A 24,607-nucleotide genomic window follows, 5' to 3' on the forward strand; every position below is an offset into this window, starting at 1 on the left:
ATACAATAGCTACAACAAATTTATATTGTATGCACAGTAGTAAAAAAATGTACATGCACGAGAGTAAAGGAAATTCGAATGTAGATCGAAGGACTCCAATAGAAAGGCATACTTCAAAGTTCACCATTGCCTCACTGGCATTCACTAGAGGAGATGATGAATACAGCTTTCGGGGGAGTTGCAGAACTCAGTCAAGGAGAATGGAAATTAAGGATAAAATTGACATTTTACCTTGCTCTTGGCCTATTTTTTACAATTTCGTAATTAACAATACCGTGAATTCGCTAAATTATCCGCAAAGGAGCATTTCACACTTCTTCAAAAACGGGACCCATTTGTCATTTTCTATCAAAGGGTGGGGTCCTCTGTACAGTTGTTTCGAAAGTTTTCTATGTTAATGTTAATGCCAATCACTTTCGCCCCTCTAGTTTATGACTTTATAGTCTCTGGTAATTCCGGCGACCTTTGCTTCAATCCATTTCCATGGCCTCCAAATCTCTCGCTCACAGCCTTCGTAATTTCTCAACCGTCTCTTCCTTTTGCAACGCTTCAACAATTTCCCGGACCACGTATACAACAATCTCTACATTTCGCCCAAAAGTACACCGCTCGATTTCGGTCGCCTCTCGTCCTGTATCGGTCACCGCCGGCAGTCTCACTTGGGACGACGTTGTCCATGTTTCTTTACCAGAAAGCTTTCAGGATGATCCTGCGGATTTGACGGGCTATTTCGAGAAGGTCAAGCTCTGCAATCGCGGATCAGTAGGTCTCTTTCTCCTTTTCTTTTCTTGTTTCGCTGTACAAAAGAAAGATGTAAAGGCATTCATTCCGGTACCAATTTTACGCATTAGTTGCTTTTATGTTTTTTAGATTCAGTGCAGGAAAAGTTATAGACTGATGCAATGTGATTCCATGTCTGTTTTGAATGGACTAAAATTTTCTTACAGGATACGCAATCCGAATTTTTTCCGTTTGTCATCGATGGTCAAATTGTAGGCTACATGCACCACGGGTGAGGCTTCTGTATCTTTATGGATGACCAAATTTTTAGCTATGTTTGGTCGAAGCCACTTATTTACACTCATTTTGTCAACATTATCTCGTGTGCGGTTGCTATATACAATGGATAGGTTTAATCGGTTTGTTTTAATGAGCTTTATGCAGTTTCGTTAAACACCTGCAGCAGTATCCGAAGGTGTTTACCCGAGACGATTCTGTTAAATTTGGGGCTTTCTTAACCTTGCATGAATCCTTGAAGACACCTGAAGATAGGACGCGTGCAGTTGGAGATGTAGTTAAATGCTTGGGTGAAGAAGTCATTCCAGGTACACGGAATGAGGTACTGGTTTATGATTTCAATTTAAAGCAGTGATTACTTTACTTTTCAATACGTGTTTGCAACTGTTGGATTGAAGGAGAAAAAAAAAGAAGAAAGAATTTCCTTCTTCTGTTTAATGCTGGAAATAAACTGCTTCATTTTAGAAAGGTAATTTTAGAAGAAGACAATACTTCATGTGGCTAACTGTGGATAACTATAAACTCTTTCAGCTTTTCCCTGTTACTTCGTCATTTGGTGCGCTGAGCTTTTTTTCACTCGAACGTGCTGCAGCCCCTTATTTTGGAATAAAGGTGCAAAACAAATGTTCCCCTTTTACTGCTTTGTGGGGACTTTTAAAATTTTGTTCAATTTTTGTGAAATGCACTTGGGAAACTATATTTTAGTCCTGCTTTTTGTTAGGCTCTTGAGAATAGTAGGCCATTTGATTTGTTGAATCTGTTCATATAAGTTTGATTGTTAGGTCCAAATAAAATTGGAACTTGTTATATTTATGGTGGCCGGTGGCCACCTACTTAGGAATTAATTTTTTACAAGTTTTCTTGATGCACAAATGTTGCAGAGTTAGGCTGGTTGTCCCATGAGATTACTCGAGGGGTGCGTAAGCTGATTTGGACATTCAAAGATATATAAAAGAAAAAAAATCCGAATATAAAGATTTGAAATAACATGATTTTGCAAACTTTCGGGCGCTAAAGAATTTTAGTTGGCAACTGTGTTTCTTTTACACGTGTCAATTAGAGGTTTAATCGTGGAATATGAGACGCACACAAAAAAGCCAGTATTTTATCCTCTTTTCTGCTTCTTCTGCCATCATTTTGACAACCTACATAACAAGACTAAAATCATTTTAATTGCTCATCTTCCCTCCGTTGATATTGGACTAAATTCAATCTTCCCTTGATTGAAACTCTGAAGTTTAAACTACACTAAATTCATGTTGGGAATAAATTTTGGTCATGGAAATAACCCGCACAGCAGTCCTATTAGTATTAGCTCTTGGTAAACATATTGCAAGATATCCTCACATCCTCCAGGTTGTTGATCATGGTGAGGCTAATCTTTTGGAGGCTTCTAGGAGAAAACTGCAGGGCTCTTTGGTTACTTTCAAAGCTTATACAGCTTAGCCAACAGAAATATATAAAAGATGTATGGGGAAGTGGTATAAGAGGAAATTTTAATGCTGGTAATATTTGGGAAGATATTTCTTTACTTAAATCGATGACTTGTTGACTCCTTGCATGATGAGAGTATTTAGGGCTTGACATTGACACCTGGATAAACCTAGAACCTTTCTTGAGATTTTGTGATGTGCCACCTCTTACCACCATGGTTGATACCTGTTTTGCAGTGTTTGCCAACAATAAACTACAATGGAACTTTAAGCTCCCAGAAGGATCAGATTTTTCTTATGCTCCCTAGCCCATGCCAAAGAACAGTACCTAAAAGAAAAATATCTGTTTAGCCTTATTCCTCAATGCTATGGTTCACTAGGAAATGATTGGTCATGCCTCAAAGTAGCTCAAGAGGGCAATATTAGTTTTGCAGGTTAAGTGAAACTCTTTGAAGGGTTATTATATATATAGAATATCTCTCATGGTGTAAATGGAAAATTCATTTTGCATAGGGTAAATCATACATAACCATAGCTGATCTTTGAAGTTGTTCATACACTGTGATCTACTTGCAAAAGAAGTGGCTAGACATTGAAGGGAAATCTATTGTTGAATGTGCATGTTTCTTCTTCTTCTTCTTTATTTTATATTTGTGAGTGTTTGTGGGCTAGCTTACATGCACCTTGACTAATTTCCCTGGACAACCCGCTTGAATTTACAATATTTAAGTGTCAAAGAAACTCGTAGGAAATTAATTCCTAGGTAAGTAGCCAGCATGAGTTGAACTCATGATCTCTTAGTTAGTTATTGTCTACTTTTTTACCACTAGGCCAATCCATGATGGTTGTTAAATGTGCATGTTGGAGATGGAAACTGGCGGCTTGGTTGTAGATTTATGAAAGTTAGTTTACTTCACTACTTGGTTTCTCTAACTTTTACCTGCCTTCTCTTGGTGCTTTTCTTAGCACAGGTTTATGGCGTTCATATGAATGGTTATGTTGAGAAGGAGGGAAAGAAGTTTTTGTGGGTTGCTAAAAGAAGCCAAACGAAGCCAACTTTTCCTGGAATGTTGGATCATTTAGTAGCTGGAGGGCTGGTATGTAATATGTAATAGCTAACTGTTTTAAGTTTCCATACATGTGCTTCTGTCCCGTTAAAATATGAAAAGTAAAGACTTTTCTACTTTTTAAGATTGGATGTTATGGTGTGTTAGTTCCCTTAACCTTTATCTTTTCTTCTGCTTGGTATTTGTAGTTATATAAATACTTTCCAGTGGGTTAATATATCATTTAGCCTTCAAACTCTTTTTCAATTTTGGTTCATAATAATTTCCAAGTTGTAAGGGTTGATTTTACCCTTAAGATAGCAAAATATTTCAAAGTTCATATTATTTGTTGATATTGATAAAGAATGGTGACATGGAATTTTGAAATATTTTTTTGTATGCGCAAAAGTCTTTTGAATGTTAAGCATCCATCTTATCCTATTTACCTAAAAACTCCAACCTCCTTATTTACTATTTTAGTAAGGTAAGATAATATATATTTACCCTGTTTTATATAGTTTCATCGTCTTTATTGACTAAGGGCTTGATTGAACATTTTGATACCTATATAGATGTAAGCTTTAGAGGCTGAATTATATATTTGACCTTTCTGGTTAGTAATATTACATCCTGCTCCTGCTATAAAAGAATCTGTTTGTGTTTCAGTTTGCATCTCTAGTTTGATAAAGTTAGTATATACTATATACAGCAATTATTGAGCTTCACTTTATTTGACCGTCCATTTGGATATTAAAGTTTAAAAGTTATAAAAAACTAGACAAGGTTTTGATACTACAGTTTTTTTTTCTTGTTTGACGATTTACAACTCATCAATAAATTAATTGGTTAAACAGCAGTGTGTTGTATGGAGGGGTGTGAAATATGATGATGCTCATCGGAGCAGTTTGAAAGTCTGTATTTGAAAACGTAGTTATATATGCAAACCTTGATACTAATCAGAGGAAAAAAAGACAAATGTAAAATTTGAAATGTGATCTTGATCGCTGAATACTGCACTTATTGTGCCTTCGTAGCTATTCCCTTACATCTTGATTTTGACAGCCACAGGGCATCCCTTGTGGGGAGAATCTGATGAAAGAATGCCAGGAGGAAGCAGGCATACCGAGATCAATATCAAAAGAGTAATTTCCTATGAAGAATTTAATGACAATTGCACACGAATGTAACCTTCGTGTATTTCACAGTTGTGGTGGACCTAGTGGCTTCATATGATGCTTTTGATTTAGGGCCATACCAGTTGGTGCCATTTCATACACAGACATCAAAGGTTATGGTTACAAGAGAGATGTTCAATTCTGTTACGATTTAAAGCTTCCTGAAAGCTTTGTACCGGAGAATCAAGGTTAGCTAGACTGATAACTTTTTCTTTACATCGCAATTCAATATTTAACTTACAAAGTGTGGTACATTGCATTTGACTGGCTCCTAACTACTCTCTTTTTTTCATATCCCGTGTATATAAATAACTATGCATGCAATTTGTTTTTTTTTTTCATTACAAATTTTTGAATAGTTTGAAATCTCATCACTAACTCGCTGACTGTACTTTTGTTAGATGGAGAGGTTGAAGGATTCATGTTGTTGCCTGTGACAAATGTTGCAAATGTGATCCGGAGGACACAGTTCTTCAAGCCTAATTGTTCTCTTGTTATTATCGATTTCCTGTTTCGACATGGGTACGATATACTATCTTCTCTGAATGTACCTTTGTTCCTCGACTATTATTTTATTTAGTTACAACTCTATTGTAGGTTTTGGTTATAAATATTCGTGGGTTCAACCAAATTTTCAGTAGTGCATTTTTTTTCCTAAACCACATAGAATGTAGTTGATTGGTGATCTAACAAGGGAGTTAAAATAGTTATATTCCATGTTTTCATAAGTTTTTAATACGTGGTTGTTCACTTGGTTTAGATGAGCAGATTTTTATTCTGAAAACAGTGAAAAGGCATAAATGTTTTGAAAAGATTCACTTCCTATACCCATATAATTTAAACACATTCTGATACTTTCATAAATAAGTCTATTAACAATAAAACTGTTAGTTTGTTACAATCTGTTATGTAGTTTACCAGTTAATTAGTTAGATAGAAGTTACCAAGTTCCTCTATATAAAGAACTTGGGTTCTGTAAATAAGAGAATAAATAAAATTCTTTTGTACAAACCTCTCCTTGTTATGGTACCAGAGCAATTTCTGCAAAGAGAGGATTAAGCCATACCCGAACGTCCTTATTACCCTGTGCAGTCTTCAACATGACAACACCTGAGAGTTCGATGTCTGGAAGCTCCAATGCCTCAACTCCGATTACTTCTTCTGAACTTGAGGCCCAACTGAATCCTTTCGTGCTGCACCATTCGATTATTCCGACCACCAACCTAGTCTCCACACCACTCACAGGATCAAACAATTATTCTTCATGGAACAGAGCTATGATGCTTGCACTCTCTGGAAAGAACAAGATGGTTCATAACCGGTGCAAACGAGAAACCTTCAGAAGGTAATCTTCTTTCAGCTTGAAAGTGTAACAATGACGTAACAGCTTCTTAGATCATTAACTCCATTTCAAAGGAAATTGCCACCAACCTAGTCTATAATGGAAGTGTAAAAGAAATATGGGATGAGTTAAAGAAGAGATACTGACAGTCTAATGGGCCTCACATATACCAGCTGCGAAAAGATTTGGTAACCACCACTCAAGGCAGTCTCTCAGTTGAAACATAAAATGCAAAGGTTACCACCATATGGCAAGAACTTGTTTAATATAGGCCTATGGATGAATGTACCTGTGAAGGGTCAAAGAAGATGATCGTTTTTTTAAATGCTGAGTTTGAGATGATTTTCCTTATGGGATTGAATGAGTCCTACTCCCAATTCCGAGCACAAATCTTGCTTATTGATCCCTTGCCACTAATAAATAAAGTATTCTCTCTTATCATCCAAGAAGAAAGACAGAGATCCATTGGATCTTCCCCTTCCATTGAAAGAATTACGTTGATGGCTAATACTAAGAATAGATTCTCTTTCGAAAGGTCCAAGAAGAAAAACACACAGCCGATATGTTCTAATTGTGGTTGCAGAGGCCACATTGCTGACAAGTGCTATAAGCTACATGGATACCCACCAGGACACAGATTGGCAAATAATAATTCAGTGCATCAACAAGGTAGAATAATTCTGTCCAAATCGAAAGTGAGAAGATAACAGAAGCTCCTAAAGGGAATCCGTCTGCATTCTTTGCAAGCCTTAACAATGATCAATATTCACAACTCTTAAATATGCTCCAAAGTTCCAAACACGCCTCAACACTTACCAAAATGGTGATAGTTCCAAAACAGAAACCACTCATATAGCAGGTACTTGTCTCTCTACCTCACTCACCAACTCTTCAGTTTGGATCATTGATTTTGGTGCTTCTTCACGTATATGCCATGACAAATCCATGTTCAATAACCTTCACAGCACTCAAAATATGTCAGTTATATTGCCCATTAAAACTCGCTTAAAGGTTGAGTACACATAGGAGACATCTCCAGAGCAAAGCAAGTGATACTGAAAGATGTCCTTTATATTCCTGACTTCAAATACAATCTGCTATCAGTGAGTGTCCTTCTCAAGGATAAAAGATATTCTGTATCCTCTCTAACTCTGATTGTATTATTCAGAACAATTCACTTTTGAAAATGATTGGGAAGGTTGAACTAACCCGTGGACTCTACTTACTCAAAATAAAAGTAGAAAAGAGCAAAGACTACCCCATCCAACATACTGCACTGATCTGTAAAGCCTCAACATCCACATGGCACAACCACATGGGACATCCTTTTGTCAGTAGAATAAAAGAACTATAAAAATTGATAGAAATTTCTGATTCTTTAAACTGTAAAGAAGTCTGTCATATATGTTCCTTAGCTAAACAGAGGCGTCTTTCTTTTCTTGCTTTGAACAATATTGATGAACATACTTTTGATCTTGTGCGCTGTGATGTATGGGATCCATTTAAAACGCAAACACATGCTGGTCATTCTTATTTTGCCACCATTGTTGATGATAAGTCAAGTTATACATGGATTTATCTTTTGAGAAATAAAAATGAAATTCTATAAGTCATCCTTTGTTTCTTCAAGCTTATTGAGAACCAATTCTCAAAGATGATCAAAGCATTTCGTTCTGATAATGCTCTTGAGTTAAATTTCAGAGACTTCTTTGCTAAAACTGGAACCATCCACCAGTTCTCATGTGCCTATACTCTTCGACAAAACTTGGTTGTTGAAAGAAAACATCGGCACCTTCTCAATGTAGCAAGAGCCTTGATGTTCCAGTCCAATGTTCCCCTTACCTTCTGGGGAGAATGTATCTTGAGTGCAGCCTGCTTGATCAACAGGACACCCATGGTCCTGCTTTCAAATAGCACCCCTTTCGCCACTTTGTTTAACAAAGATGCAGACTACAACATTATAAAAACTTTTGGTTGCCTCGCTTACGCCTCTACACCAACAAACAGATCCAAATTTGATCCAAGAGCACAAGCTTGTATCTTCATGGGATTCCCACCAGGCTACAAATTGTATGACATAACTAAGAAGAACTTTTTTTCCAGGGATGTCTTATTCTTGAAGAACTGTTTCCATTTCATTCTATCAAAGAAGATGACAACTCTCATTGAACAATTTGTCATACCATGCCCTTTATTTGATTGCTAGCAAAGGCATCATCACACAACACACTGCTGGAAATCCTATCACTCACACATCAGAAAATACTTATGAAGACAACCACGGTGATGATGTTCTAAATACCCACATTGAAACCTCATAAGAAACCAACAACCCTACCCAAGAAACCATATCCATGGCACCAAGAAGGCCATCACGACCACATTATCCACCTTCCTACCTAAAAGACTTCCATTGCAACCTCACTTCCCAAAGGAAATCAGCCCTTTATTTGATTGCTAGCAAAGGCATCATCACACAACACACTGCTGGAAATCCTATCACTCACACATCAGAAAATACTTATGAAGACAACCACGGTGATGATGTTCTAAATACCCACATTGAAACCTCATAAGAAACCAACAACCCTACCCAAGAAACCATATCCATGGCACCAAGAAGGCCATCACGACCACATTATCCACCTTCCTACCTAAAAGACTTCCATTGCAACCTCACTTCCCAAAGGAAATCAGCCTTTTCCCTCACCAAATACCTCTCATATACTGCATATACCCAGAACCACAAAAATTACCTACCAAATGTTGCCTCCACTTATGAACCTTCCTACTATCACCAAGCTGTAAAACACTGAATTGGAGAAAAGCTATGGCAGAAGAAATGGACATAAATAATGGAAGAGAAATTGTCACTGTCATCTAGCCCTTGCTACATTCTACAATTGGTCCCTTACTCAAATGGACATAAATAATGCCTTCTTAAATGGAGATTTGTTTGAAGAAGTGCACATGTCCTTACCATTGGGCTATCAAACCTCACAGGGGCTAGGTAAAGGAGAAAAGCTAGCCTGCAAACTTATCAACTCCATATATGGCCTTAAGCAAGTTTCAAGACAGTGGTTCCTAAAGTTTGCAGCAACTCTATCCTCACATGGTTTTCACCAATCAAAGTTTGATTAGTCTCTGTTTACCTGAGGTAATGGAAGCAACTTTGTAGCGTTGTTAGTATATGTAGATTACAAATTACTAACTGGACCATCTCCCCAAATCAACTCAGTGAAAGACATCCTCAAGGGACACTTCAAACTCAATGAAGATTTGGGACAAGCAAAATATTTTCTGGGCTTAGAGTTATCACGGTCCCAACAGGGACTCATGCTCTCCCAAAGAAAATACTGCCTTCAGATACTTGAAGACATTGGTTTTCTTGATGCCAAACCAGCTAAAGCACCCATGGATCCTTATTTGAAACTATCAAAAAATGAAGGAAAACCCCTTGATGAAGAAGACATCACCTGCTATAGAAGACTACTTGGAAGGCTAATATATCTTCAGATATCCAGTCCAGACATTTGCTTTGCTGTTCACTGCCACAACTAGTTCATCCAAAGTCCTACAAAGATCCACTTAGATGCTGCTCATCACTTATTAAAATACCTAAAAAGTTCTCCGGTGACAAGGTATTCTAATAAGACCTATCACTTCCTTTCACCTAAAGGCCTTTGTGGATGTTGATTGGGGATCAAGGGGGATCATGTCTTGACACTAGAAGATCTATAACTGGGTTATGCATCTTCATAGGAGATTCCATAATCTCTTGGAAATCCAAAAAGCAAGCAACTGTCTCCCGATCTTCGGCAGAAGCCGAGTACAGGGCCTTAGCATCAGTGATATGGATCACACAGCTTATTACTGACCTTCATGTGAAAGTCTTAATGCCAACAACAGTGTTATGTGACAATCAAGCAACAACTGCAATTGCTTCTAATCCAACGTTTCATGAAAGAACGAAGCATATAGAAATTGATTGCCACTTCGTCCGAGACAAGATAGTTGATGGATTTCTTAAAGTCCTACCTGTCAAATTCAGCCTACAACTAGCAGATATGTTCACTAAAGCACTACCTGCATCTACCTTATCTAGACTAATATCCAAGCTGGGAATCATTGACATTCATCGTCCAACTTGAGGGGGAGTATTAACAATGAAACTGTCAGTTTGTTACAAACTGTTATGTAGTTTACCAGTTAATTAGTGAGATAGAAGTTACCAAGTTCCTCTATATAAAGAACTTGGGTTCTGTAAATAAATTATAAGAGAATAAATGAAATTCTTTTGTACAAGCCTCTCCTTCTTGTTAAAGTCCATCAAATAGCAATTAATTAATGAATTCATTTGATTCAGTAAATTTGAAGAAAAGGAATTAAACTTGCATTAGATACCAAATTAACTTTTATAAATCCATTATTTCTTCCATGTTTTAAATCTTTCTACATGTGTGTGTGTAAGCAACCCAGTATATGCTAATTACCACTCCTCAGGCTGTTCTTATATGATCCACAATATTTTGTATTAATGCATTTAAAAACTTGCAGATACATTAAACCCGAAAGTTCGGGGTACTTGGAGCTACTGCAGAGTTTGAGAGGTGGGACATGCTTCTGAATAAAACAATTTGCCGATGCATTTTGATGAGAGAAATCAGGTCAATCTTATAAAACATTAAATCTGGATGTTTTATACTATATTGTTTATGGTTTTCCAAGAACTTTCTTGCTCATTAGATGTATTTGTGAAGCAAACAGACTGCCCTAACCTTGCTTGGCTGTAGAGAATAAAATAAGAAGACTAAATTTTGGTACATCTATTAAATGAAAACACCTCAACAAAATTACACCTCAAATCCCATTACACAAAACAATCTTAATTTCATCAACTTCCCCCAGTAACTATAAACACACTACATTCCACACTGACTTTTACATTATTCACTTCCTTCCTAACCCAAGATTTCACTAAGATCTATTACATTTCAAAAGCCCAAGACTTCACCAAGAACTTGAAGCAACTCATGATGTGCAGTCAAGTGAGGGAAGTGTCCATTAGTGTTGATAACTCTCACTGTGCAACTTCCTTTGATTTTCTTCTGCATAAAAGTGGGAACTGAGGCAGGGACGACAATGTCGTTTTTTGTTTGCAGGATGATGCATGGAATGTCGACTTTTTCGAGAATCTCTCTCTCATCTACATTGAACACAGTCCTGGCCAAGGGTGTTGCAACTTCAGGCCTCATCTCTTTCAAGCATTTTTGAAACCTACTCAGTGACTGAGGATCGGATTCGTCCACAACAAGACAAGGAAAGTTTGTGGACCAATTTTCATAGTTGGATTCAATATTTGCTACAATTTGATCGATGTCTGATTTGTTGAAACCACCTTCATAGTCTTCTGTATTTATATACCTAACAACACAATTGTCTGTGTTAGCAATGATCCATCATTAATGAATACTTCAATACTCATTCACATGGAGTTGAGATTTTGTTAGAAGATTTGATGAGTTAAAGTTAATATTAATATAAATCAAAGAGGAAATGACATTGTACAAGTTTGAACACCAGATCATCAACATCTTTTGCTTTTGACTTCGATATCATGTTAAAACTGATATGTTAAGGAATTAAGAGTAAAATTATTTTGGTAACTTTAAGAATACCTTTTGCAATTAACCAAACCTGATGAAATTTTTTGAAGCATTTTCTGTAAGCTGAACCAATGGTTTAAGTGACATAAACCAAATTGATTAGCACTAATAATATAGGGGGAATCACAAAATATAATAAATGAAAATTTTATATTATTTTTTGTATCTGTACACAAATAACAGCTAAAGAATTTGAGATTAACCCTAATATCTTAGGCCTCCTTTTGATAACATTTTTTATTTTCAGTTAATTGTTTCTGAAACCATTGCTCACATAATATAGAAGCTTGTAGGGAAAATTAGTGTATTAATAGGCTCTAGTCATTTAAAGGTGACGATCATCCAAAAATATTTTTAGAAGTTTTGTATAATATGTACTCTTGAAAATTCAAAAACCAAAGGAGTCTACGTTTCTAAATTTATGACTAAATAGGTATAATTTTAAAATACATGTTTTTTAATATCGGAGGACAAACATTTCCAGAATTGTAATTGTTATTCAGTAAAAGTCTTTTGTTTAGATCAACATTTGAAAAGGTGGGGAATGAATTAAGGACTTTAAATAAACCATCGCAATGTTCTATACATTTTTATGCTCAGATTTGTTTGACAAAAGTTGCATATAATAAACAACTATACAAATTAACATAATATTTATTAATGGGTGAAAAGGACTTCGTCATGCTGAAACCTATCACCATTAGTCCCTAGGAAAATAAATAATCAAAATGATGACGTGGATCACAACTTAAAATATATATTATTAAAAGAAATTATTTTAAATAATGCTCAAAATATTTATAAATACAACAAAATACTATCTATTTGGCTAGACTCTTGTTTACAACACATAATCAAATAGTAGTATATCACATAATCACACTTAATTCGGGTTTGATTTTTCGTTGGTCATCTTATGAAAAAGAAGAAAAAGGAATGATAGGATTTGTTGGGTGATTCATTCTCGTTTTTATGTTTTTGAAAACAAAAAATTAAAAAAAAAATTAAAACGGGTTAAGTATATATTTGTTTTTAGAAATGATTTTAAAAGAGAACCCATGAAATATCCAAACAGAACTTAATTTCATCCGGATAAGAGGAAAGAATAATGAGAGAGGTAATAAAGAAGAAAAGCTAATTGATAATTAATATATATTATTAAATTGAGAGCAAATCTTAAGCTCCTTTTTGAATAATAGAATATGATATTAAAAGAGATACGATGACAAATATTTATGCCGAGAGGAAAAACCACTCCACAATGACTTTAACTAATATAGGAATATACTTTTCATGGCTTTAAAAAGAGAAGCCATGTTTAATGGTGATATTAAATATATATATATTTATGAAATAATGAAAGCTGTACCACAGCATTTCTTTCCTTTTTTTTTTCTTAAAAAAACAGATAAACCCAATCAATACACTGTTACATAAATAGCTATGTTATCCACCTATCATTTCCCTTCTAAAAAAACAAATTTTAAATATCTCGTTTATGCCATGAAGATCGATATAAACAATTTTAAATATCTCGTTTATGTCAGGAAGATCGACGGGTTTATAGTTCAAATCTGTCCGTTTCATTTATACTAAAAACAAATTTTCACTTTCCAATACCTTTCTTTTCTTATTTTTCCTCTTTTTCAAATCCTCCCTTTGAAGAAAAAATCAAAGCAAGACTTTTTACATGTTGGTATCAAAAGATCACAAAACCCCTTAATTATACTAACAAGATAGGCTATATATATTAATATAATTATGTCACTTAAATTAAAGAAGAGACCTACATCTCAGCTACATCTAATCCATGTTTAAATTTCAATTATATTAAACATAACAACTCAAATAGTTATTTACAAACTGAAACTCCGCCCAACTAAAAGATGTTAGAATCGATCAAAATATCCAATCAACATATATATTGACCTCAAAGAAAAAAGACAAAGAGAACTTACCTTGGAGAAGAACAAAGAAGAATGAGAGTTTGAAAAAGGTCAGGTCTTTTGGTGTAAGCAAGGCAGCCAATAAGGCCAGACATGGAGTGACCAAGGAAAATAGTTGAAGTAAGGCCAAGTTCATCAATCAGAGCTATTAGATCTTCAGCAAAAGCAGAATAAGATGAGTATTTTTTAGGATCAAACATAAAATTAGGATCCTTAATTGAACCTGAAAAGCTCCAATCAAACACAACCACTGTATACACCTGACTCAGCTTTGGTACTATTTTGTCCCACAATGACTGGTTGCCTCCAAACCCATGACCCAGAACCATCGCTTCTTTCCCTGAACCCATAATCTTTGCGTTTAAACCCCTTGACAACAACGACCCATTATTATTGTTATTATTAACAACCATTTTTCTTCTTCTTCTTCTTCTTCTTCTTCTTATTACTGATGATGATCAAACACCACACCCAACAACTACTACTCCACTATTAACAAATGAGGATGTGGTGTTTCTGTCTTTCTTTTATAGGCATTATTTTACACTCAACAAAGCAGGGGCGGTTGTTGGAAAGTAAACACAACTATAATTATTCCCAAATATATACAATATTATTTGAATGGTTGTCTTCAAATAATCAAAACATTTATAAAATATAATAAATTATTTTCCATATTTCTGTATTAAGAAAATAGTTTCTTATATTTAGATGCATCTTGGGTTAAATTAATCTATATAGTTAATTATATGACATATATCTTTTTAAAAATATTTTGATTCGTTTTGTATATGAAAGACATGCATCTTTAAATACTCCACAATTATTTTAATTAATTATATATATTTATTTTTTATAAATTTTTGTTTTCCTCTCTTAAAATATATAGTTAAAAAGAGTATATATCGATAGATTTTGGATTTATTTTCTATTTGTTCTTGAATTTTTCTTAAAAGTCCAACTACAAATAACCAAAATTCACTTACACCCAAACATCATCCACATAAATGAGAGGAGAATGGTAGAATTTGGAAAAGAATCTTTCTGTATCAAAGAATAACTTGAGATGATACCAAAGATGGGGGTATGGGCAAATTTGTTCTCCTACATTTTAAAATGTTAAGATTTGTTTATTATGTAAGTTTTGATTTTAAATTTTAATTTATTCTGTGGATTTTAAGATATTATAAATTTATCTTTAAAATTTAAGTTTTGTATTAATTTTTCACTTCTAACCTTTATTATCAATGTATGATATTTGATGTGAAGTAATAAAGAAAATTATAAATATTGATTAAGCTTCAATTGCTATTAATTTTTTTTAAAAAAATTACTTCATAATTATTAATAGGTTAAATATAATCGTGTTCTTGTACTTTTGGGTTTGGTTCATTTTGATAATTCTACTTTCAAAATTAATTAATAAACATCAATAATGATAAAAGATGGAAGTGAGTATCAATAAAAAAAATGTAAAAGTCTAAATTAAACTAGAAAAATTGTCAAACTGTGAAGGACTAGAAATATAGTATATAGTATTTTGAAAATTAGAGACTAGATGAAAACTAAATTAATAACCTCATGTGAAAGAGATATTTTCTCTATATTTTATTAAAGAAATTATCAAGTTTCTTTTTTAACCCAAAAAAATGTTTTAATCTTAACCCTTTTATGATAATGATCTCAAACTTTACAATGGTTGAACTATATATATATATAATCAAGTTATTATGGTATTAATAGCTAGCCTTAATTCTTAGAGCGGTCAATGTGCTCGTCTACCATAATTAATATCATAGACATTCTATCGGCATAAACTTAAACGAAAGGTAATTTGGAGACTTTATTAATTTAATTTGAGTACAGATGGAGAGATTAAATAAATGCACACCACTATTAAAACCTAAAGGAGTTGATCATCATTTTTTTTAAGTATTAGAACTAATTAGATATTTAAAACTAAACTAAAGAGATTAAACTAATGTCAACTACAATATTAATTAAATATAATATAATTAAGTGTATAAATTTACAACTATATATTCAAAAGAGTGACAGAATAATAATGGTTCTTTTTAAATAGAAAAAAAATTTACACGACGTAGAAATTTAAAAAAAGGAAAAAAAACTATAAAATATATAAAAGAAAAGAAAAGATTTGCTATATTCGTTGAGTCATTTAATATATGTTTGACTAAAACCTATATAGGTAGAAAATTTCAATTTAAGTTGCAATCATTTTTTAAGCTCTCTAGTCCATATAAAAGTTTTGCTATATATATTACCCTTATATAAATCTAAAAGTGAAAAAATAATCAAGATGAATAGAAATTAAACAATTTTCCTAAATATTTTAATTATTTTAGATTTTTTAAAATATATTTTATTTAATAAATTCAAATTCTATCGATGACAAACTTTCATACAAGTTCATAAAATTCTAAATATTTTGAGTATTTTTGTTTATAAAATTCTAAATATTTTAATTATTTTGGTTGTATGTTTATTATTTCTTTTATAAAAAGAAAATGGCGCTTATTATTATGGGTTCATTTAATTAACTACGCCTATGTTTATTGCTTCTTTTGAGAATAATCAGAAAGGTTAAATCCATGCAAATAAATAATAAAAATAAAAATAAAAATAAAAATAAAAAATAAAAATAATGGGTTTTTGAGTTTTGGTTTTAAAAATGTCGGCAGATTTGTTCTTAGCCACGAAATATAATTTCATGGCCAAGAAATAGAAATATTATTTAACACACATGTTCATCAATGAAAACGATATATATTTTTGTTATTAAACATAATGAAAGAAAAAATGTGATCAAAACAATTAGATCCCAATTTGTAATTGGCTTTTTATGATTCACAGATCAAAGTTTCAAACCCAATGGGGCATACTCCAGATTTTTATATGCATATATATATATATATGTCTGTGTGTATATATGGTCTAAGGTTTTTTCACATATCTATGTGGCCTTTACTCTTTTTTTTTTTTTTCTTTTTGAAAAATTATGATGTCTGCTTTTATGTTTTTTTCATAATAATAAAAAAAAGTTAATTAATTGACTTTGAAAATATGTAGTTGAAAAAAGTATTTTTACAAAATTTAATTGAGTACTTTAGGTTGTAAAATATCTTAAATATGCATGTTTTAGGAGGAAATGAAGTTAAAATACTATTTTGATTTATGTATTTGAGTTTGTTCAAGTCTTTATTTTGGTTAGGTAACTAAAAACCAATGGTTTGTTTCCACAAAATAATATTGTTCAAGCATGCTCTTGAGCTATATTTACGTGGTTATTCTAACATACGTCTCAAAATATTATTGTCTCAAAAGTTGTTCAATTCATTATCAGTGTTGCCATATATGTTTTGAATTGTACTTCGTTGTTATTTTGAGAGAAGTTTGATTGAGTTCAAAGCATTCATATCCATTTATGTATGTGATTATTGTACTTCTGAGTGGTTTAATGGAAGACTATATTGAATCTGATCTACTTCAGAACGAGTTTAAAGTTCTCATTAACTTAAAAGGAACCCAAGTGAAGAGGAAATTATATAAGTTTAAGACAACATATATACTTAGAGGAAGCCTAAATTTCAAATTATTAGAGATACATATAAGTACAACATTGTAATTGTTTTACTCTATCCATATTATTAGAGATTATCTTTCTTGGACGCACTACCCTCGAGATCTCTCTCTATTATTTTACTATTATCTTTCTACTTGTTAGAGCATTTTGTGTAACAACTATCTCTGTATCAAATAATCACTTTTCAAAATTTCAAGTTTTGAAAGTATTAAAGCAGAGTCATTTTAATTCTCTCTATTATTTTATATATTATTGTCTTTCTACTGGTTAGGACGTGTCTATATGAAATAACTGCTTTCTAAATTTTCAACTTTGAAAATATTTCAATAGTGATTTTAATAAAGTTCAAATATCAAAGTAATCAACAACTAGAAAAGGTCAAGTACATACCTAATAATTTGGGTGATATTTGCTTTACGGGAAAGTATAATCTATCCATGGTAATAATTTGATTACATTTATTGTTGTATTACATTTGTTACGTAATCATAGTCAAATATGGAGCCCAATTGTTTTGGTTTTTGGTTGGTAGAAATTAGACTACATTGTACCATTTTTCAAATCTTTCTAAATCTTTTTTCAACTTTTTCTTTTCAAAAAAAATTATTCAAATCTTTCCAAATCTTACGCCAAACCTTAACTAAATTTTTTTTAATCTTTTTTAAAAAAATTATGGATTTGAATTTATCCGGACAAAATTGCACCAAAAAAAAGCTTAAAAATTTGATAATCTCATTTCATCTAGAGCAAAATTTGGCGAAAAAGTTTAAAAAATTTCGTTATAATCTTACTAAATTTTATATAAAATTGTCGCTGTAAAGAAGATTTCTATAAGTATGAAACACATAAATTAGAATAAAAAATTTGAGAAATTGTGACTGTTAGGAAGGAAAACAAAAAGTATGGTAGTTTTGGTGAGTTTTGAATAGATAGAGTTTGAAATAAAAAGAAGGTAGTGAATAATTGATACTGTATAATGTAAACCCATAGGTTTAAATGTAGAGATTTGAGTAATAATTTGATAATTTGGGAGTTATTTAAAAAGGAATATTGAGAGAAAACATTAATGGAGAAAAAGAGAGGATGAAAAAGTAGGATGTTGTCTTTTATATGCTTTTTAAAATAAATGAGAGAAAGTGAGGATTGAAAAGGAAGATAAGTCCAATACCCAACTTTTCTCATTTATGCCCTTTCTGTCCCCACCACGTTATCTTCCCTTTCTCACACGAAAACTCTCCCCTCACTCATCTTCCCTCATCACTACCAATTATTTCCACTAAACCCGCAAGATGCAACCAAAAGTGCACTTTTGTTTGCTTCCCCCATTTTCTAATCATCAATTATTCATATCCACCTTTTCTCCCCTCCATTTCATTATTCTAATCCACTTCTTTTCATTGCCTACATTTTTTTTATTTATTAAAATTAAATGTAGGAGACTATAATTAACATACTTTTTCTTCTTTTTTTTTTTTAATTTTCCTAACATAACACTTAATCCTACAATTTAATATATAGTATAGGGATGTAGTTCATAACTTTAAACTAATATTTCTCCCACAACCTTTTTGTCCTTCTCACTCTTGATCCATTGAATACTATCATATTGAAATTTTCATTTCAATTGATATTGAGTTTTTTCAAAATTGGTTGTCAATATCTATTTTAGATCTCATTAGTTGTCAAAAAGTATATATATGTGTGTGTATAATTTTATTATAAATCTACTCATGAGAGAAATGATACCTAACTTCAAAATATTTAATTAGGCCGATTTCTCTTTTAATTTCCACTATTTTGCCACTATTCTCATACATATCAATGTTATATATATATGTATGTACATATATAATCCGACAAAGCTCTTCAATCCTCACGTTGGGTGAGGGACCTTAAGTTCAAACTTTATGACTTTGTCAAAGTTTTTATTTTTAATATATACATATTCTCTATTAATCTTAATATATGTATTTGTTAGATGTTAGGTTAACAATGTGTGTGAAAATATTCTTTTAGTAAAAAATTTTCAAAAGCATGAATAAGATCATCTTAAACAAAGTTGTTTATAAGTATACTAAAATAAATCAAAATATTTATAAATATAACAAAATATCACAATCAGTCTGTATTACAACAATAAACACACATAATTGTCTATTCTGGTCAAACACGTATAGATTTGTGATATTTGTAATATTTTTAATAGTTTAGTCATTTCTAACCGTTTTTGTTTAGGCTCAAATATATATTCTATTAATTTTTGCAAACAAAGAATTTATAAAAGATTTCTAATACACAGTTTAAAAAGAACCCAGTCTCCTATTCCTTATTCAACTAAGGGGAGATATATTTTAATTTTGTGTAGAACACTGTGTAAAAGGTAATTACATCCTTCAATAAACAATTTTCTTTAGATTTTTGTTTCTCTCTGACTCTATGAATTATAACTTTAGAATGGGAATATTTTAGAATTAGTTCAAAAAACGATCCTTATGGAGATTTATTTTAATATATATTATAAATTTAAGAATATTTTCATATTACTTTTTCTGATATTGTCTTTCTTAAGTAGGAAAATGTTTAATTCATAAAGTAAATTATTACAATGAAAAGAATTTAGTGTTACATCAGCAAGGACGATAATTGGATATGATAAGTCAACTTTGATGGTTTTGGAATTGTGCACTGTTCATAGGGTCGTATGAAAAGTATTTGCAATATATCATAAAATCAATCAATTTCAGTTTTTTTTTTTTCCTATATAACTTGTTGAAGGTAGTGTGAGATTATTATATGACTTAACTTACCTGACTTGTGGGTGAATTTTTTGCTATAGCTGTCTATGAAAGACGTTAAAGTTTATTTTTGCTCCATTTCTACTCTGGCAGTATCATGAACTTATAATTGTTTGATTTGGATAAACAAGTTTTCAGTTTTTTAGGTGGTGGAGTTGTTGATCTATCTTTACTCAAAAACAAATAAATAAATGAGAAGAAAACCGTTTTTGTTTTCTGCGAAAGGATAATGGCAAAAGTGAAAAGGAAAGAAAAAGGTAAGGTGGATGGTGAAATCAGCCCCACTTGGAAAAAAAGAAACATATATTTCTTACCTTTTCGAGATTTTCTGGTAAAAGCAAATAAATGGATTAATGTGATAAATACACACAAACAAATTACCAACTCCATCAGGGAAAGTGTATAAATCATATGCATTACCTAATCCTACACTTCAACAAAAAAACTTTTGATTATACCCTTTTCTCTAACCTTAATTGTTATATTAGGTAGACGATGGCTTGTCATATTAATTGTCCTCATCTCCACAGTTGTAGAACAAACTAGAAACCCAAGAAACCAATACAAAAAAAAAAAAAAAAAAATGACATTTGACTAAAAAATTGATGAACCAAAAGAGAGATGTTCAAGGATCTTCACGTTCCAAAACAAACGAGGGAGGAGGAGAATAACTATTAATTTAGATTAATTTGTACTAGCATTTTAAAATCTTAACTAATTTTCTTGTTTTCTTTAATCCATAAATAGTCACTTGGAGATTATGATAGCAAAAGTTTTCTTAAAAATTATTATTGTTATTATTATCAATTTTAATATAAAACTTGTTCTCTTATTCAATTTATCTCTAACCTACATTGGAAGTTGAATTTTCTTTTCTTTTTATATATATTTAATAGTATAAGATTTCATATCAAAATCGATTGAAAACAAAAAGAATAGCTTAAAGGAGTAGCCCATGTTTTTATTAATGTGCTATTTCTCAACATCTTAACATGCCTTCTCAACACCTTTCATGTCTAGCTATGATTTTACATTTTTAAGATGATTGGATCTCAATTTCATTTTGTTAAAATAGTAATAAGAGCATGAGTTTTTTTTTTATCTCAACACTTTTCATGTCTAGTCATGAATTTTGCCATGTACTTTTAAGAATCCTTGCAAATTTATTAAATTTTCGGTTTAAATACGTTTGAATTTTTAATTATAATGTTTATGTTCTATATTTTGATATAGGATGCTCACATCATGATAATGATAAATAAATATTATTGTTTAAACACAAAATTTAACTTCTAATGATGTATAATGAAGTATATTTAAAGTAGAAATAGTAAAGTAAATTAACATATCTAATTACATTAATTAAATGAAAATAAGTATAGTTTATACAACGTTATTTCCTAAAAATGAAAGTTGTGTGGGTAGCTCCCATCTTTGTAGTCGAAGAAAAAATCCAAAACAAAGAGACAAAAGATATTAAAAAGAAAAAGGTGGGGGGAGGACGTGAAATAGAGAGTGTAAATGTGAGTTGTGGGGTTTAGGGTTAGAAGTGACAATTAAAGCCAAAAGGTGAAATTTAAGAGAAACGTTAAGGTGGGGGCGTTGGATCAGCCGAAAGAGATAAAAGAAGAGAGAGAGAGAGAGAGAGTATTGTTTTATGTCCATCAATATTTATTTCTTGGTTTGGACACTCCATTTGTTTGAACATTATATATTCATTTTAAAAGATTTGATTTTCTTCTTCCTCCTCCTCCTCCTCCTCTTCTTCTTCTTCTTCTTCTAAGCATCGCCTTTAATGGCGGAGATGGACAGAGGGGAGGATGGGTCCCATTATTCGCTCAACAAAATAAACAAATAAATAAATAATTAAAATGGTTGACGAAAGTAAGCATTTCATTAACACACATTGCCTTTTCCCTTTCCCTTTCCCTTTCCCTTTCGTTTGTGGGTTCTGTTATTAAAACTTCAAAGAAAAAAAGAAACACTGCCTTCTCTCTTTTCTTTTCTTTTCAAATATCTCTGCAAGCAGCCATTACCCCTCATTTAATAGGACGGTTTCTAATTCATTGTATTTTTAGATAACCATTTCTCTTCCACCACAAAATTGGAGCGTCACTATATGTCTTTCACATTATTTCCTATTCATTTGGATTGTTGTAGATTCCATAACCTACAACTCATAATCACCTTTATTGTAAAAGCAATGGATGGACTAGAATCAAAAAGGAAAAAAATTGGCACACACATCTATGTGGTTCACCAAAGAGCTAGTTTGTTGTATCTATAGGTAGTACAGAGAAATAATTTTATTATTTTAAGAAGCAATAGACTTATAAAATACAAAAATGGGTAAAGATAAAAGTTGTTTATATATGACACCTATCTCTAGGTACTAAACATGTTAGGCACAAACAAAAAGAAGCAAAAACACAAAACAATTATAATAATTAAGTTTACAGCACACATACTTATGGTTTGTAAAATGACAAAAACAAAGTTCAATCGATGTAAAATTTCATAAATGTCATCGTTACTTATGTACATTTAATACATCTAATATACCACTCGATACACTTGATATATTTGATACTTTTTGATACATGTTGAACCTTGATGCACTTGATACTTTTTGATACACATAATACATTTTGATACACATGAAACATCTTGATATATCTAATACTTCTTATTACACTTAATTCTTCTTATACTCCGTTGAGCCTTGATCTTGATTAGTTTGATAAACTTAATTAAATGATTCGCTGATAAGTTTGATACACTTGATGCATCAATAAACTTCTTATGCTTCATTGGTACATTTCACCAATTTGAAACGCTTCATATACGTGATATGATTGATAATTTGATACACCTGATGTATTGCAGATACGTTTAGTATTCTTCACTAATCAATAAATTTGATTGATTTAAATACACTTGATATACTCGAAGTCCTGTTAATACATTATCGATATACACTTGTAAACTTGATTGATAACTTAATAATATGATTCACTTTACTCATATGCAGATATGCTGATATACTTTACTAATATGTTATTGTTGATATACTTGATAATGATACATTGAGTTATATCGTTCATATGCTTAATAATACACTGGTTTATACAATTGATACCAAATTTATTGTATACTTGACCATAACCACAAAAACTGCAAAATTTTTTAAAAAGTGAAGTCATAATCACATAGTAACTATATGAATCCAATAATACATATAATATAAGTATATAACATTGATATACAAAATTGACCTACAAAGTAAAACTAAAAGAAAATGAAACTAAAACAAAATTATTTGAAATCAAATTCAACTTCAAAAATCGCATCGAAGAAAGAGAGAACAAACAAAGATGAAGTTAAATTCTTCATATCAACAACCATTATATATCAAATTGCATTTAATGTACCATTGATATCTTAAAGTCAAAATTTAATATAATAGAAAAGAAGAGAATTCGTGGATGCATAATAGCAATAAATCCACCTCAAAACCAGAAAAAAAGAAAGCAAAACCAAAAATAAAACTTAAAAAATAGTTCAAATCGTTGAAAAGTACAAAAAATTGAACTTCTAAAATCTCAAGGAGAAAATCAAAATCAATAATAATAAAGGACCAAATCAAAATCAGAAATTCATCTTCATATGAGTTTCGAATGAGAAAAATGATTCACAAATGAAGACACCCTTATCAATTTCAGAAACCAATCGAAATCTATCGATGAAAAAGAACGAATTGCAAAAGAAACAATGACTATGGCTTTAAAAAGTGGGAGAAGAAATATGTCAAAGGGTAGGTTAGAAAAATAACAACAGATTTAAGATAAAAAATATTTTGAAGAATGAGAATTTTGCAAAATTCTAAAATTGTTTATAATATTTACTGTATAATATTTTAAAAAAACTACCCAATACAATTTTTCTTTCAAAAAGGTGGGAGAAGAAATACACCATTGGCAGTTTGAAAAATATAATAAATTTAAGATGGAAAATATTTTAGAATGGATGAATTTTATCATATTTGCAAAATTCTAAAACCATGTGTCATTTTTGCTATATACTATTCTAAAAAAGCTAGGCACTGCACTTTTCCAAATAAAATCGAAAAGGAAAACTTAATAACGAACTAATAATTAAGTGTATTTTAACATTTTTAAAGAATGGCAAATGTAACAAAATTTATCGATGATAGAATATTGCTGACGACTCATATAACTAATATAATCTATCATTGATAAACTTTAATTCTTAGATTTAAATTGTAGTATATGTGCAAACTATCTTGCATTACGCTAATATTTGAGACCCGATGCTCTATTTATCATTATCTCTAAATAATAAACTCCATAACTTAGGGTTTGAGGACACAATAAAGACGGAAGGTTTCAAAATGTTAAATAACAAATTCAATACATTTCAATATTTTAATCTTTACTATTTATCTCAAACTTGTTTTTTAAAAAATAAGCCTATGAATCTATTTAATTTTATTTGTATTTTAAAGAAAAATTAAAGTAATGACAACACTGTTTAAAATATTTTAAAAATATAAAAAAAAGTTT

General features: G+C 31.4%; 2 protein-coding genes and 1 long non-coding RNA gene across 8 annotated transcripts; 2 read left to right on the plus strand and 1 right to left on the minus strand.

The window, feature by feature from the left end:
* The first annotated feature begins 406 nt into the window (after positions 1 to 406).
* On the plus strand, positions 407 to 11,583 carry LOC101218086 (nudix hydrolase 20, chloroplastic). Of its 5 annotated transcripts, none has more exons than XM_031881903.1 (11): positions 410 to 762; positions 948 to 1,012; positions 1,165 to 1,339; positions 1,549 to 1,629; positions 3,422 to 3,547; positions 4,559 to 4,638; positions 4,744 to 4,859; positions 5,073 to 5,193; positions 5,705 to 6,016; positions 10,571 to 10,680; positions 11,176 to 11,583. In XM_031881903.1, the coding sequence occupies exons 1-10, from the start codon at positions 484 to 486 to the stop codon at positions 10,638 to 10,640; spliced, it is 1,425 nt and encodes a 474-aa protein (XP_031737763.1). In that variant the 5' UTR covers positions 410 to 483; the 3' UTR covers positions 10,641 to 10,680; positions 11,176 to 11,583. The 5 variants fall into 5 exon arrangements, with proteins under 5 accessions (XP_031737766.1, XP_031737763.1, XP_031737771.1 ...); XM_031881910.1 differs by having other exon boundaries at positions 473 to 766; XM_031881906.1 differs by lacking the exon at positions 1,549 to 1,629 and having other exon boundaries at positions 407 to 762.
* On the plus strand, positions 6,023 to 10,318 carry LOC116402514. Of its 2 annotated transcripts, none has more exons than XR_004214915.1 (2): positions 6,023 to 6,872; positions 6,979 to 10,318. It is a non-coding gene; the product is annotated as an uncharacterized LOC116402514 (long non-coding RNA). The 2 variants fall into 2 exon arrangements; XR_004214916.1 differs by having other exon boundaries at positions 7,715 to 10,318.
* Positions 10,811 to 14,183, minus strand: LOC101218326 (probable strigolactone esterase DAD2). Its single transcript, XM_004148665.3, has 2 exons — positions 13,638 to 14,183; positions 10,811 to 11,437 (listed from the first exon to the last, which is right to left on the minus strand). The coding sequence occupies exons 1-2, from the start codon at positions 14,036 to 14,038 to the stop codon at positions 11,008 to 11,010; spliced, it is 831 nt and encodes a 276-aa protein (XP_004148713.1). The 5' UTR covers positions 14,039 to 14,183; the 3' UTR covers positions 10,811 to 11,007.
* Positions 14,184 to 24,607: the final 10,424 nt, after the last annotated feature.

The sequence above is a fragment of the Cucumis sativus genome, chromosome 1 (assembly GCF_000004075.3).
Source record: "Cucumis sativus cultivar 9930 chromosome 1, Cucumber_9930_V3, whole genome shotgun sequence".
Classification (NCBI taxonomy): domain Eukaryota; kingdom Viridiplantae; phylum Streptophyta; class Magnoliopsida; order Cucurbitales; family Cucurbitaceae; genus Cucumis; species Cucumis sativus.